Source organism: Neodiprion lecontei, chromosome 4, assembly GCF_021901455.1.
Source record: "Neodiprion lecontei isolate iyNeoLeco1 chromosome 4, iyNeoLeco1.1, whole genome shotgun sequence".
NCBI lineage: Eukaryota > Metazoa > Arthropoda > Insecta > Hymenoptera > Diprionidae > Neodiprion > Neodiprion lecontei.
This window is the reverse complement of record NC_060263.1, coordinates 6,521,329-6,535,904: the sequence shown is the minus strand read 5'-3', so window position 1 is coordinate 6,535,904 and position 14,576 is coordinate 6,521,329. Positions and strand designations below refer to the sequence as shown.

The 14,576-nt window shown below is 38.7% G+C and overlaps 4 protein-coding genes across 5 annotated transcripts in view; 2 read left to right on the top strand and 2 right to left on the bottom strand.

Moving 5' to 3' along the window:
* Nucleotides 1-71: 71 nt before the first annotated feature.
* Nucleotides 72-2,219, bottom strand: LOC107224962 (DNA-directed RNA polymerases I and III subunit RPAC1). Its single transcript, XM_015665245.2, has 7 exons — nucleotides 2,062-2,219; nucleotides 1,921-1,980; nucleotides 1,520-1,710; nucleotides 1,212-1,396; nucleotides 783-971; nucleotides 445-693; nucleotides 72-261 (listed from the first exon to the last, which is right to left on the bottom strand). The coding sequence occupies exons 1-7, from the start codon at nucleotides 2,113-2,115 to the stop codon at nucleotides 149-151; spliced, it is 1,041 nt and encodes a 346-aa protein (XP_015520731.1). The 5' UTR covers nucleotides 2,116-2,219; the 3' UTR covers nucleotides 72-148.
* Nucleotides 2,189-10,888, top strand: LOC107224977 (DNA polymerase epsilon catalytic subunit 1). Of its 2 annotated transcripts, XM_015665264.2 has the most exons (14): nucleotides 2,189-2,575; nucleotides 2,808-2,931; nucleotides 3,080-3,298; nucleotides 3,413-3,639; nucleotides 3,726-3,966; nucleotides 4,035-4,351; nucleotides 4,471-4,717; nucleotides 4,897-5,449; nucleotides 5,539-5,980; nucleotides 6,070-6,307; nucleotides 6,441-6,794; nucleotides 6,903-7,117; nucleotides 7,206-7,389; nucleotides 7,464-10,888. In XM_015665264.2, the coding sequence occupies exons 1-14, from the start codon at nucleotides 2,487-2,489 to the stop codon at nucleotides 10,812-10,814; spliced, it is 6,801 nt and encodes a 2,266-aa protein (XP_015520750.2). In that variant the 5' UTR covers nucleotides 2,189-2,486; the 3' UTR covers nucleotides 10,815-10,888. The 2 variants fall into 2 exon arrangements, with proteins under 2 accessions (XP_015520750.2, XP_046592198.1); XM_046736242.1 differs by lacking the exons at nucleotides 2,189-2,575; nucleotides 2,808-2,931; nucleotides 3,080-3,298; nucleotides 3,413-3,639 and having other exon boundaries at nucleotides 3,877-3,966; nucleotides 4,055-4,351.
* Nucleotides 10,889-11,252: 364 nt separating this feature from the next.
* On the bottom strand, nucleotides 11,253-12,401 carry LOC107224944 (ATP synthase-coupling factor 6, mitochondrial). Its single transcript, XM_015665210.2, has 4 exons — nucleotides 12,258-12,401; nucleotides 11,762-11,919; nucleotides 11,522-11,655; nucleotides 11,253-11,392 (listed from the first exon to the last, which is right to left on the bottom strand). Exons 2-4 carry the CDS (start codon nucleotides 11,911-11,913, stop codon nucleotides 11,355-11,357), a joined length of 324 nt encoding a protein of 107 aa, XP_015520696.1. The 5' UTR covers nucleotides 11,914-11,919; nucleotides 12,258-12,401; the 3' UTR covers nucleotides 11,253-11,354.
* A 295-nt stretch (nucleotides 12,402-12,696) lies between these two features.
* Nucleotides 12,697-14,576, top strand: part of LOC107216676 (protein C-ets-1) — a 150,521-nt gene continuing 148,641 nt past the window's right edge. Inside the window, exon 1 of the mRNA XM_046736227.1 lies at nucleotides 12,697-13,008. The gene's annotated coding sequence lies outside the window, so the exon portion shown is untranslated. The remainder of the gene's footprint in view (nucleotides 13,009-14,576) is intronic.

Here is a 14,576-nt window from a genome sequence, read left to right as displayed (position 1 = left end):
TTTTGCCTTTTCCGTCCCCTTATTTGTGTGCTTGACAATTGTTAGACTTAGGAAGAAAGAATTAGCAATAGTACACTGCCAAAGGGTGCAGGATTTTATTAAAAATGCATCTGTTTTGTTAATTATAAATCAATTTCATAGTATCGCATCAAGCAATGTTGTCGATTTCTTCGATGAAAGTCCTGCACTTTGCTTTCAAAGTTTTGACTGCTTCCAGGAAGAGAACAGCTGGAGGTAAAGCACCGAGCGATTCAATGGTAACTAAATGATTGAACAAACAAACAAACCAATTCAATAAATATTATGGATCGAATGCCTGAATCTGTAATTGATGAGAGAAGTTGAAAGGATGAAGAAAAACTATCATTAGTAGACAAAAAAAATTATTTAGACTTGTGATTTTGTTATGAAAATGGTCTATCGTTAATTGATACGAAAACTTACAGATAAAATGGTCAGGCACACGGGTCAGCTGAACGCATTCCTTGAGATCATTATGTCTGAATACATTCCTGGAGCAGCTGTCGTACCGGGCATTTTTCACCCTAGCCTCACGATCGTCTGGCCCATTCTTTTTATCCCGAACAATTTCAATTACTCCAGGACTAAAACAGCCCTTCAAGCGCTCAGCCATCTCCCCTTTGACTGGTTTCGTGAGTTTAATTTCAGGCAGCATTCTATACGTAGCAGTGGCTGCACGATAAATGGAGAAGATTAATAACTCTTTTTCCTTTTCTTTTATTAATGCAATCAATTGAAAGACTTGAAATTTTGATACAAACCTACTGGCGAGAATTTGGCGTGGTCTTTGCCGATCCCTTTAACTGCGTGCATAAAAGCATGTATTTCCTGACCGGGACGCATCTTGCATATTAATATGTCACTTTCCAAGACGCCAAGCTGCTCTTCGCCTTTGGGATAAATTTCTGCCTGCTGTCCAAGTGGTACCCATTTCACATCTCTACTATAAACTGTAAATATAAACGATTAAGTTTTATAATTGTGATAGGATTCATAGCTGATAACTCAGTAAAATATTGAAAATAGAAAGATCCACGGAAATCGTCATTACTATGAAGATAGTGAATTTTGAAGTTCATCATTCTTCATTTTCACTAAAATATCCTGTTTGTTAGATTGAAAAGTAAGATACAAAAATTTTTTTTTACAAATCGTTGCAAAATAATTAATTGGACAACTTTAATATTCACCATTGTCGTTAATGTAAATATCCTCCGGTCTTCGAGAATCTTTACGGGGATGTGGATTCAACGAACAAGTCACTTTTAATTCATAGCGCAAAGTGTCTTGATCGCTAGCATCTTCATCTTCACTTACCGGTAGTGCCGGATATTCAAACAAACGAGGATCTGCTCGTAAAGGCAATAATCCTAATCTGAAAATTCATGAAAATAGATAAATCAGTCTGTCTCCCTTTGCATGTTTTCTTACAAACAAGTTTTTTGTAATGCACCTCAGTTGACCAGTGTATTATATAAAAAAGTTTTCTTGCAACTACCTATGAGCCAGAACCTCATCTTGGATTAGACTCGTGTTATTTCGTATGAAAACTTTTTCTATAGCCATTGAAGGTACCTCGCTCAATAGGATTCTGCGAAATGCATTTGCCAAAGCTGGGGCACAGCCAATTAGATCAAACTCTAACTCTCTCCCGTTATCTCCTTCTCTGATGATCTCCACCTTGAGGTTCTGTGTAAATAAATTTTAAGAAAGTCATCGCATTCCAAGTGTATCTGAACCCCAAGCGACTCCAATTAGCACTCATTATTAGACAGAAAGAAAAGTCATATGAAAGAAATATAGTCTTTTTGAATGCTACATAAAAGGACGGATAGTTACATCTGACTTGAGAGTTACTATGTAGCGTTGAATGATTTTATTATTCTCCTAATTACCCACCTCTGCAAATTTCTCGATGCTCCATGGTTCTCCTTCTTGAACAATGGAATGTTCCACAGCCTGAGTTAAAATGAATCGGTTTTCATTAATTGATGCAATACATTGAGTTGCGATACATTGTTTATTACAAATGGTACTTACGTTGGAAATGGCGTATTCCTCTAAGATTATACGAGAAGAATCACCCTTCTGCATTTTCAGGTTGGCTTGTTGTCTTTTCCAGACTCTGATCTTCTACCCACGTGGATTTTAATGTTTGACAAAGGCAGCGTTCTGAAATACCGGCCAGTGATACAAAAGAGAAATGAAGAATGGCGAACGCGATGGAGCAACAAAGATACGGACTGCTCGTAGATTGCATATATTTTTGGAACGCACCTAAAATAATAATCTCGATGGGTTTGCCCCCTGCCTGATCCTTTGAAACTTAGAAACCAGTTCGCGCCAAAAATGTAGAATTCAGTGTTGAACCTCGAGGTTATAAGTTTAGTGTCAAACGCACGGACATGTACGAATTTTATTTATTTATTTAAAACGAACTTCATCAATCAAAGGCAAAACACACAATGTTTATTCAAAATAAAAACAAGTTTCGCACACCCAAAGCGCCTTTCAACACCAACCAACAGTTCGGTCAAGAACCAAACGTACCGAGGTAAGGTTCATTATTCATACTAAAAGTAATTTTTACCGTGGTTTCTTTTTTCCTTTATCAATAAATATCATCAGAGCTGCTGATTTTTTATGGATTGTTCATTTTATGATTAAAATGATCACTTATCTGCAGTAGAAATATATGCGTCGTTCGAGAAATCTAATGCCTGGTTTTTCTTCTACAATCTAGCTCTTACTTACTTTCTTATACTTTGCTTATTATCAATTCGCAGAGAGGATTCAGCAGAGGGCCGTTTACGACAGTCGATAGAAAATGATAGAATCGATGAATTATATGGCTTTGTCAGAGTCAACGATAGTAAGGAGCGCACAGGTTTTCTGCTGAACATGCATTCTGTAAGTTCAGTCCTATTTTATGTTTCGAATGAAAATTATACCTATTTGCTTCCTGATAGTAATATGCTTGTTTCATTTTGTCATAATAGCTTGTTTAGAATGCATAACTTCAATGAAATTCAATCATTTCTTTTCCATTCGTTTATAGACCGAGGTGATAGAGGATGATAAGCGTTTAGTAAGTGCAGTCGACTATTACTTTATGGAAGAGGATGGGACAAGATTTAAAATATCCCTGCCGTATAATCCTTATTTTTACGTGCTATGCAAAAAGGATACTTTGCAAGAAGTGGCAACTTTTTTGCAAAAAAAGTACCCTGGATTTTTGGCTAAAGTTTACCCATTGACAAAAGAAGACTTGGATCTGGTAATTTACCAATGCTATTTATAAAGTCGTTGTCGCTTCGATTTCAAAAGTGTGTGCAGATATACAAGAAAAGTACATTCAGATCATCAGCACTGAACCATTTTTTCTTGACAGCCGAATCACCTAATTGGGCTGAAACAGAAGTACTTGAAACTAACTTTTACTAACATGACTGACCTTGTCAAAGTACGGCGTGAAATAATGTCTGCTGTTAAAAAGAATAAGGAACGTGAAAAGAGCCACACATATTACACAGAAATGTTGGCTAGTTCATTGAATGTACGTGACCACAACCCTGTAAAGAATTTAACCGACCATATGGATAACATTCTTGATATTCGGTGAGTAGCGCAGCCAACAAACAGTATACTCGTTGTAGTTTCGTGGACACTAGTTCTGATCAACAAATGTTGCCTTCAATTTTTAGTGAGTACGATGTACCTTTTCACGTAAGGGTATCCATAGATGTTAAAGTGTTTGTTGGAAAATGGTATACAGTAAAATCACGCCATACTGAACCACCTATCATCATATGTAGGGATGATATTATCGAAAGACCAGACCCTATAGTCTTGGCATACGATATTGAGACAACTAAATTACCTTTAAAGTTTCCCGATGTCAATACAGATCAAATAATGATGATTTCGTACATGATTGATGGTCAGGTAAGGCAGAAGATTCTTAGACGTGAAGTTTAAATAGCATTTCCATTTTGATACCAGTTTATTTTCAGGGATACTTGATTACGAACAGAGAAATCATATCGAAAGATATAGAGAGCTTTGAGTATACTCCAAAACCAGAATTTGAAGGATTTTTTACCATTTATAACGAGCCAAATGAAGAGGCTGTTATCAGAAAGTTTTTTGCTCACATCAACGATGTCAAACCCCATATTTTTGTCACATATAACGGAGACTTCTTCGATTGGCCTTTTGTTGAAACCAGAGCAGCCATACATAATATAGACATGAAAAAAAAAATTGGTTTCTCTAAAAATAGAGATGGAGTTTATACTTGTCGCCCAGCTATGCATATGGATTGTTTATGGTACGTAAATAGAATTTAATGTTAATTAATTATACAAATAATGTATATTGTGTTATGCATCTTAAATAGAAGAATATTCTACTTGAAAAATAAATTTATGAACTACCCATCTGTTACAGTTGGGTAAAGAGAGATTCGTACCTTCCTGTGGGATCACAAAACTTGAAAGCTGTAGCTAAAGCAAAGTTGAGATATGATCCGGTTGAGTTGGACCCTGAAGAAATGTGTAGAATGGCGTGTGAGCAGCCACACGTTCTCGCCAATTATTCAGTGTCAGATGCTGTCGCCACTTACTACCTTTATTTGAAATACGTGCATCCTTTTATCTTTGCATTGTGTACTATTATCCCAATGGAACCAGATGAGGTTTGCAGCATTCTTAGTTCAATGATTAATTATCCTTCTATAACGATACAGTATTTGTTTCTTCGATTGATTATTAATTTTTTATTATTTATATCACAATGTAAGGGTATCGTTTTCGTTTGTATACCACTATTGCACATTGAAAGAAAACTTGAAATCGGGTATTATACATGTTGAAGGTCCTGAGGAAAGGATCTGGGACACTTTGCGAATCGCTCCTTATGGTTGAAGCATTTCATGCCAATATTATATTTCCAAATAAGCAAGAAACACAGTTGAATAAACTAACAGCAGACGGACACGTCTTGGATCAAGAGACCTACGTAGGAGGTCACGTCGAAGCTCTTGAATCTGGTGTATTTAGAGCTGACATTCCATGTCGGTTTAAAATGGTCCCAGAAGCGTTTAACAAACTGATTGACGGCGTGGAAAAAGCTCTGAAACATACTATAGAAGAAGAAGAAAAGATATCCCTAGAGAAAGTTACGAATTTTGACGAAGTTGTCGAGAAGGTTAAAGTCAAATTGAGAGCACTCAGGGATCAGCCTCTGAGAATGGAGAATCCGGTGATCTATCACTTGGACGTTGGAGCCATGTATCCAAACATAATTTTAACCAATCGTCTACAGCCATCGGCAATGGTTGATGAAACTGTTTGCGCTGCCTGTGATTACAATAAATTGAATGCTGTTTGTCAAAGAAATATGACATGGATGTGGAGAGGAGAACACAGTTAGTTTTCTTTTGATTGGTTTTGTTTATCTGAAATTACTCTTTCCTACTAATTCAAAGTTCAATTTTTATTAATATACCTCTTTCAGCGCCAGCAAGTTTGAGCGAGTTTCAAAGAATACAGCAACAATTGGAAATAGAGAAATTTCCACCACTGTTCCCCGGTGGACCTCAAAGGGCTTTTCATCAACTTTCTAAAGAAGATCAGGCAATGTACGAGAAGAAACGGCTGACTGAATATTGCCGAAAAGCTTACAAGAAAACTAAGATAACGAGGATGGAAGAAAGGACACAAACAGTATGTCAGAAAGAGAATTCTTTCTACGTGGATACAGTCAGGGCGTTCAGAGACAGACGATACGAATATAAGGCTCTGACGAAAGTTTCAAAGCAACAAGTCTCCGCTGCTGTAGCTAAGGGCGATGCTGGTGAAATTAAGTCTGCTAAAAACCGGGAAATTTTGTACGACTCTTTACAGCTTGCTCATAAATGTATATTGAATTCTTTCTATGGATACGTTATGCGAAAAGGGTAAGTATATTGTCTTGGATCACTTAAGCATCAAATTAATGCATTGTATCGATTGCATTGAATTATTATTATCATCTTCTGTCGTTTAGATCTCGATGGTATAGTATGGAAATGGGTGGTATCGTATGTTATACTGGGGCTCATATAATTAAGAAAGCTAGAGAGATAATTGAACAAGTAGGACGCCCCTTGGAGCTGGATACTGATGGTATTTGGTGCGTTTTACCTGCTTCTTTTCCTGACAATGAAATCATCACAACAACGGATCAAAAAAAATCAAAAATCACAATATCATACCCGAATGCAGTGCTCAATTTCATGGTCAAGGTAAAATTTCACAAAGTATACTGATACTAATTCTGATCTTTTTTTTTTACCACTTGTGGTACTTGGCAATTATAAATAGGGATTTATTATGATCTCTGCATTCTTCCTATTCACGTGAAACTTTACTTTGCAGGAGGAATTTACTAATCATGCTTATCACGATTTGGTTGACTCAGAAAATTTGGTGTATGAGGTCCGAAGTGAAAATTCGATATTCTTCGAAGTTGATGGTCCTTACTTAGCAATGGTTTTGCCAGCTTCAAAGGAGGAAGGAAAAAAGCTCAAGAAACGTTACGCTGTTTTCAACTTTGACGGTTCGCTGGCTGAATTGAAAGGTTTTGAAGTAAAACGACGAGGGGAGCTTCAGTTGGTCAAAATATTTCAGTCCTCTGTATTTGAATCGTTTCTAAAAGGTGACACCTTGGAGAAATGTTACGCTTCGGTGGCTAAAATTGCTGATCACTGGCTCGAAGTTCTTTATACCAAGGTACGTTAATCACACAATATAACACTACTTCATTCCTTATTCTGGTTATAAGATGAAAGGTGAGTATAAATTTTTCGTGAAAATGTTGACACTTTTAATATTGTCCAGGGTGCGAATATGCCTGATACAGAGTTGTTTGATCTAATTTCGGAAAATAGATCTATGTCGCGTAAACTAGAGGAATACGGTGCACAGAAATCAACTTCAATTTCGACAGCTAAACGATTAGCTGAATTCTTAGGTGATCAGATGGTCAAGGATGCAGGTCTTGCCTGCAAATTTATCATATCAAGAAAACCTGAGGGTGCACCTGTTACAGAAAGGTATAATCCCCGATTTTCTGATTATTTCTATGTTATGGTATTACGAGGGATGGATTTCCATTTTTAACATTAACTGTCATGATTTCAGAGCCATTCCGTTAGCCATTTTCCAATCTGATCCTAATGTTAAAAGGTATTATTTGCGAAAGTGGCTTAAGGACCCATCGATTCAAAATGCAGACATAAGAGATGTGTTAGACTGGAATTACTACATTGAAAGATTGGGAAGTACGATTCAAAAGATCATCACAATACCTGCAGCAATGCAAGGGGTCAGTAGATTCTACCAATAATCTGATCAACTAATGCGTCAATTGCATTTAATACCATTTATTAATTGTTTCAGGTTGCAAATCCCGTTTCAAGAGTAAAGCATCCTGACTGGTTGCACAAGAAGATGCTGGAAAAGGATGACGTTCTTAAACAGAGACGTATCAATGAAATGTTTGTTATACAACCAAAGAAAGTCGCTACTCCTGATTCCGACGATGAATCAGACAGTCATGATGAAAATGAGATTAGAGACATAGAAGATATAGCAGGTGGTTCAGATGTTTTCAAGAAGCCAGTGGCGATGGTGAATAAGAGAAAGAGAGCTGCTTTGCAAGATGAACATGAAAATAATCTAAATAAGAGCTGGAAAGAAGTCCTCGGCTTACCTCCTCCGTTGGGAAACACGATAGAAGAAAAGCAGGTCTGGATTCAGTATCAGAAAAAGAAATGGGCTTATCAGGCGAATCAGAGGAACGATCGTCGGAAGTCAAAGAGAAGTAAAGTAACGGAGGAAATCTCTCCGCCAGCAAGTTACGCCGGTGTGGTAAGAAATGCTAATACTAGTACAATGGGTGGGTTCCTACGTCGAGCGCAAAGGGCATTGTTCGATACTCCCTGGCAGATAATTGAAATAGCAGAAACGACTGAACCTGGTTTGTTCAGGTTGTGGGCTTTAGTGGGTCAAGAGCTGCAACAACTGCGGTTGATAGTTCCTCGCATATTTTATGTAAACTCTCGCAAAGTCAGACCGGATCCGACTGTGGAAGACCTGTGGAGGAAGTGTTCAAGGATACTACCTCGTTCTCGAATCGTATACAATTTGTATCAGTACTCTGTACCGGAAAGTAACTATAAGAAACACGGTCCGGAACTTATGGCAGATCTATCATGCCCCAACATAGAAGGAATTTATGAAACTCAAATGCCGTTACAGTTTAGAGCTATATTGCAACTGGGATGTATTTGCGTCGTCGATCGATCAGCGGCAGCTGACATAAAGACCGGAACGGATACTTTTCATCTTAATCAACTGCAGTTCAAAAGCATTGCCACCCAACCGTATCTCGAGCGAAAACAAGTACTGAAACATATATTTTTGTACCATCACTGGTCTGCTGTCGGTCAGAAAGCAATGTGGGGTCTTTTTCTAGCTCCGACTAAAAGGGCTTACATCTTTGTTCTTGACTCCGTTAGGACAAATCAAATGCCAAATATGAACACGTTGTATGTCTCTGAAAGAAATAACTTACTGAATAGCGATATACAGAACTATGTCAAGAGTTTACCCGACGAGATCCAGTTCAATGTCAGGGTCGAAACGGACTTGAAACAGGTTCAGCGTTTGGTACAAAGCGCGCTCCAGGCCTATAAAAACGAGAAGAAAGGGCCAACATTACTCGCGATTCAATCACCAATCGATATTTCCGTATTGTCACGGCAAATGCCGGTCTTGACTGAATTCCCAATGGTTAATACGCACATACAAGATATGGAAAATTTGTACAGTACTTTGGACTGGCAAAGAGTAGGTGCGAAAGCCATGATTCGCCACTATCTGAAGTCGGACCAAATTCTTGACCTCATGATTCAACAGTGCCGTTACTTTCATGCTCCAATTGGCAATCTACCGGCGGATCCAACAATATTTGGTGCAGACTTATTTTATGCCAGACACTTGCAGAAACACAATTTCGTTTTATGGTGTTCACCTACTGAAAGGCCCGATTTAGGAGGTAGCGAAAATGATGATAATAGGTTGTTAACTGATTTTGAGGAAAGCTCGAGTTGCGCGGCCAACAATGCAGGCACTTATTCCAGTACTTGCGTAGAGCTGGATGTTGAAAGTTTGGCAGTAAATACACTGCTCCAATGTCATCGTGTCAACGATATAGAAGGAACCAGCACGTTTGTCGCCTTTGACAATATGCCTCAAGCTTCCCTGCAGGAAATAGTCTCCGGAGGAGCCGGAATAACGGCAATTCCAAGTTACGATGAGACCGCTCTTTGCAGTGCAGCATTCAAGGTTCTTAAGACGATGGTAAATTCCTGGTTGCGAGACATATCAGAGTACCGAAACGTGTTTGCTGATTATCAGGTGATTCACTTCTATCGTTGGCTCAGGTCACCTAGTGCGTTACTATACGATCCGGCGCTGCGCAGGACACTCCATAACTTGATGAAAAAATTGTTCATTCAACTTGTCGCGGAGTTCAGAAGGCTCGGCTCGATCATCATATTTGCTAACTTTAATAAAATCATTTTATGCTCAAAAAAGAGGCTGATATCGGATGCTCTCGGGTATGTTGAATTCGTTGTAAAGTCCATTAAGAATAAGGAACTGTTTCACAGCATCGAAATAACTTACCAACAGTGTTGGGAGTATCTGATTTGGCTAGATTTACCAAATCACGCTGGCGTGAAGGGGAAGATTCCGGACGAGTTGAGGGGTAACCAGTATGTTCCTGACACAGAGCCGGATGAAGAGGATGACGATGATGGGCCAGAGATAATAATGAATTGGAATCTCATTGAGTATTTACCAGAAGAGGCGGCGTGCCAGGCAAGCTTCAACGCGATCGTAGCTGGATACATAAGTGCAGTTTATCAGCACATGAGTGAAAGCGAATCATCCGATGCGACGCCAAGACGTAGAAAAAGGAAAAACAGCAGCCTTAGTCAAACGTTAACTGCACCGCTTGGACTTGGAGCTCTTGAGAGCACAGCCGAGTTTGCCAAGAAAATAATATCCAGTGAAATGTCGCACAAACTGTTTCAAATAGTGCAAAAGATTCACAAGAAACTGCCGGAGAAGATTTTAACACGTGAGGAGAATCCCTATCTTGATTTCGGCGATGCCGAATCAAAGAAAATTAATCCAGCTCTCGAACTGGTCAAATCTATATGCAAGGTTTTATCCTTGGACAAAGAAGTCGAAGCAGAAGTACATATTTTAAAAAGAAATTTATTGCGTTTAATAGGAGTAGGGAATTTCGGTGACAGTGCGGAATGGAGCGATCCCTGTGTGTCCTTCACTTTGCCCGAAGTGATATGCAAAGCTTGCTATCACACTCGTGATATCGATTTATGCAAGGATAACGATCGCGCGTTCGAGAATAATAGGCACGTGTGGAAATGTCCGCTCTGTGAAACCAGCTATGATAATGCGGAGATTGAATTTTCGCTTATAGATACGCTAAACAGAAAGTGTATGGGATATATACTGCAAGACTTACAATGTGTGAAATGTAATCAAATAAAAAGAGAAAACATGAATGAATATTGCACCTGCGCAGGGCAGTACAGAACTCTCATTTCGAAACGTGAGCTTGTAAGATTCGCAAAGACGGCCAAATCAATAGCTATTAAATTTGGAATGCCTATTCTCGCAGAGACTGTTCAAAACACTCATCTAATAACAAGTTGAACGGTAATAACTGATCGTTTATCTTTAATACACTTTCACTTTGTAAACAAAATTTTTACGACTGTGAATACATTATATTTTATGAATTGCAGTGTTTCTTTTGAATTTACCGAAATGATGATTCAAGTACAGATGATCCAGACAAATCACAATTATACTCCATTCCCCCAAAACGGATTACACTCAAAGTTACACAATTTCTGCGCAACTTGAAACTGATCTTGAAAAGAACTATCGTAAAATTTATCTTAAAAATTTATATTTTTTTTTTCCATTCAAACAAATATTGTATTACTGGTAGAGTGAAGCACTATTCAACAAAACGAAGACATTCGGTAAGGTAACTATGGCTAGTTTTCGTCATCTCTCTAAACTTGTTGATTCCAGCAATTGATATTTTTTCGTGGTTACTTCGGATTTGCTCAATGTTACAAAGAATTTTGTCTGTTATTACGATTTAATATTTCAATATTACAATGTGTGTACAGTTGTGGAAGTTACATTAATATCTACAGTAATTTATTGAATATGTAGATACATTTACTGAGTCTGCATATTGATGGGGTCGACTTTGGGTTCTGAAAAAGTAAAAAAGTATCGATCTAAAGTTATGTACAATTATGATTGTATGCTTTGCAGATTTCTATTGGTTGTTACATTGATTTAAAAAATCTTACAACTGACTAAAACATGACGGCGCAACTTACCGTCAAATTTGAACTGCGGGAATTGAGTCAGGTCTACTCCACCTCCACCGCCAGCGTGCTTTGCCGCCTTCTCCAGCTCTGATTGAAGCTCTTTAATCGTTTCAGGGGAAGCATCTACAAGTGTTTTGCTACCTCTGAATGGCACGTAAAGAAAATTCACCGGTAAGTCAAGTTGTTATATCGAGCTATATATGTGCTTGACGGTATTCGATTAAAACAGACCCAAGCAGCCAAACTTACGTGTTCTTGGACTTGTATTCTCGGATTTTGTCAACGAACAGTTGCTGAATTGGGTCACTGGCCTTCTGCAGTGCCGGGGCCAAAATGCCAATGTTACGTTTCAGGACCTTAGGGACCTCCTTGAGTCCGGTAGCAAGGCGGGAGCTCAGCATGATTGTCTAATAGAATTGATAACGTAAATATGCAATTTTTTTTTTTTTTACTTATGTCGCTACTTTATGACCAGGCCGAAAATACCGAGCGAGCGGCTCCCGGAATGTGTATATTTTATTCTCGAATTGGCCAGTCTACGTTTCGCGGATAAATAAAAGTGACTATTATATAACAAAATATATAACTAATATTTTTAGGTTATGGCATATAATCAATATCTAAGAATCCGAAGACAGCAGACGATAACAGTGACACGATAAAAAGTGTAGATGAAACAGATCCGTAGATTAGTTGACCTCAAAATCCGTCGTTCTTCGATCAAATTTCTCCGCATTAAACTTACGTTTTACTTGGTTTTATCCCCGAAGAGGTTTGAGAAAATTGAGACAAATCAGCTGCGCCTAGCAGAAATGGCTACGACTACCGTAACCGTTGATTTCCGGTTTTACGAAAAAAGTGTAAAAAAAATCTCAAATTGACAAATAGCAATATTTACCGTTCTACGAGGGCGAGAATAAGAAAATTAGATATCTCCTTACTTATTTTCTCGAACTATTCTTACCCCTGTCGCCTGATTGATATATATTTTCCGCGTTAGTTGCCAGCTTGACTAGCGCGGTGAATTCAAACGCGTCAGTCAGAGCCTCTCGGCCAATAGGAAACGCCAAATGGCGGCCGGCGTGATCCGAGGGACTCGACCAATCACGACGGGAATAAAACGGCCGCCCAACCAACGAATGATCGCGGTAGTTTTCCCCGGCCGAGAGGCGATCCGTATTTAGTTTCATTCATGAACGTCGAGACACACGCAGCCATAATATTTAATCTGTAATCTGTATTGTGTACGTACGGTGTGGAACGCGTAGTGGGTGCTCGATGTGCGTGCGCCCCGTGGCCAAGTTTAACTTACACGTGATAAAATAACCCGTTGTAGTTTTACCGATTGTGTATTGAAGTTTTTCCGTTTCAATTAAAGCCGCATATCACTGGTTATAATTAATATATTGTGTGTTTCGTGCGTGGTATTGTTCTGTTCTCTTGTTTACTATTCTCTCGGCCTCGTGACACGGACCAACCGCTTCGAAACTCCACAGGTATGCATGCATGCTTACACATTCATGTGAACCACGCGCCTGTCCCCCTCGCTGTATTTTGTAACAACAGACCCTTCAACCTTGTCGTAATTTTACAGTTGTGGCTATACTTGCATAATTTCTCTTCAGAAACTCGCTTCACTCATCAGTCAAATCGTCTCTTGTCTAGGGTTGCTGGTCGGTTAATAACAGTTGAAACAAGTATATTAGCCTCGGAAATAGACGTATATTATATCGCGACGATACGAAGAAACGGAAAGTAAACAAGAATAACAAGAAATAAATAAAAATAAAATAAAACAAGAAAAAAAAAACCAGCTACGAAACAAAACACGATCCGTGCCCACGCTCGACGTTTCATCACCGATGCTGTGAAGGTACTCGGGATAATTTAGTTATGTATGTATATATTTGGAAAGAGAAAAAGTAACTTTGTTTAGAGTTTTCTCGATGTAAATAATAAGGCTTCTAGAGAGGCCGTCTCTTCCCTCCGTTCCAAGTCTTTCATTTTCTTTTTTCATCTCTTTTTCTTCTCACATCAGCTAATAAAGACTAATTTTTATGGCATTTGACTCGTGGAACGTCGAGGGGAGTCGTCAGTTACGTTCAACGCGGTGACTAACAACAAATAAGCAGCGCGATACGAAATTTACAGTACTTATAAAAATACCGACTCTCTCTCTCTCTCTCTCTGTCTCTCTCCTTCTCTTGTCTGCAGTCATGCGAAATTCAAATGTTATAATTAAGTAAGCGCAGGTTGTACGGACGGCCGAATGTACAGCACGTATAATCGCGCTGCAGCCTTTTGTTTATCTTCTGCGAAGGCTATTTTCGATCGCCTGTATCTGGGCGAGCTTAATAGAAGAGAGAGACAATACGTTGTTAGCCGTCTAATAATCCAGCCCTTGACATACGATATACGAGATATTATATGCACCGATTTCTCTCTCTTTCTCTTTCTCTCCTTCTCCGCGTCGCCCCGTCGTTCGCATGACAATGACATTGATTGTAAACGCATATATCGTATGAATTCGAGACTCATTTCTATTGCGTAATTCCTACTATTTGCGGTATCTACCGCGCGCGTCTTACGTCTCTTACCCGCAGATGCTCTCAGTTTTCCAAGTAGGTATGCAATGAAATAGAAATAGCTGATTCATCGAATATGCAGTTTGAAAATAGAGAAGAAGAAAGACGAGAGACTCGGAATCGTTGCCAACGTTAGCCAAACTAAACATTGATGGAAATGAAGAGAAGAAAGAAAAAAGAAAAAAAAAAAACAAGCGTTGTACAGAACTAGAACTATTTCAAGGGCGAATTTCGTTTCCAAAGTTCAAAGTAAATCTAAGAGTAAGTTACACGTACAGCTTTGTTTCGATTCGTCGAATCTTGGAATATTTCCTGTAAAATTTGAGAATTACGATTATTCACGAAAGCCACGCAAAGCCTTAATCTCGAATTCGAGATGGAATTAGAATCGATTCTTTCTTACGGTATCTGGTATGCAGCTGCAGCAGTGTTTTTTTTTTTTCACCGATTATGAAATCGCGGTTGGCGTTTTCTCGTGT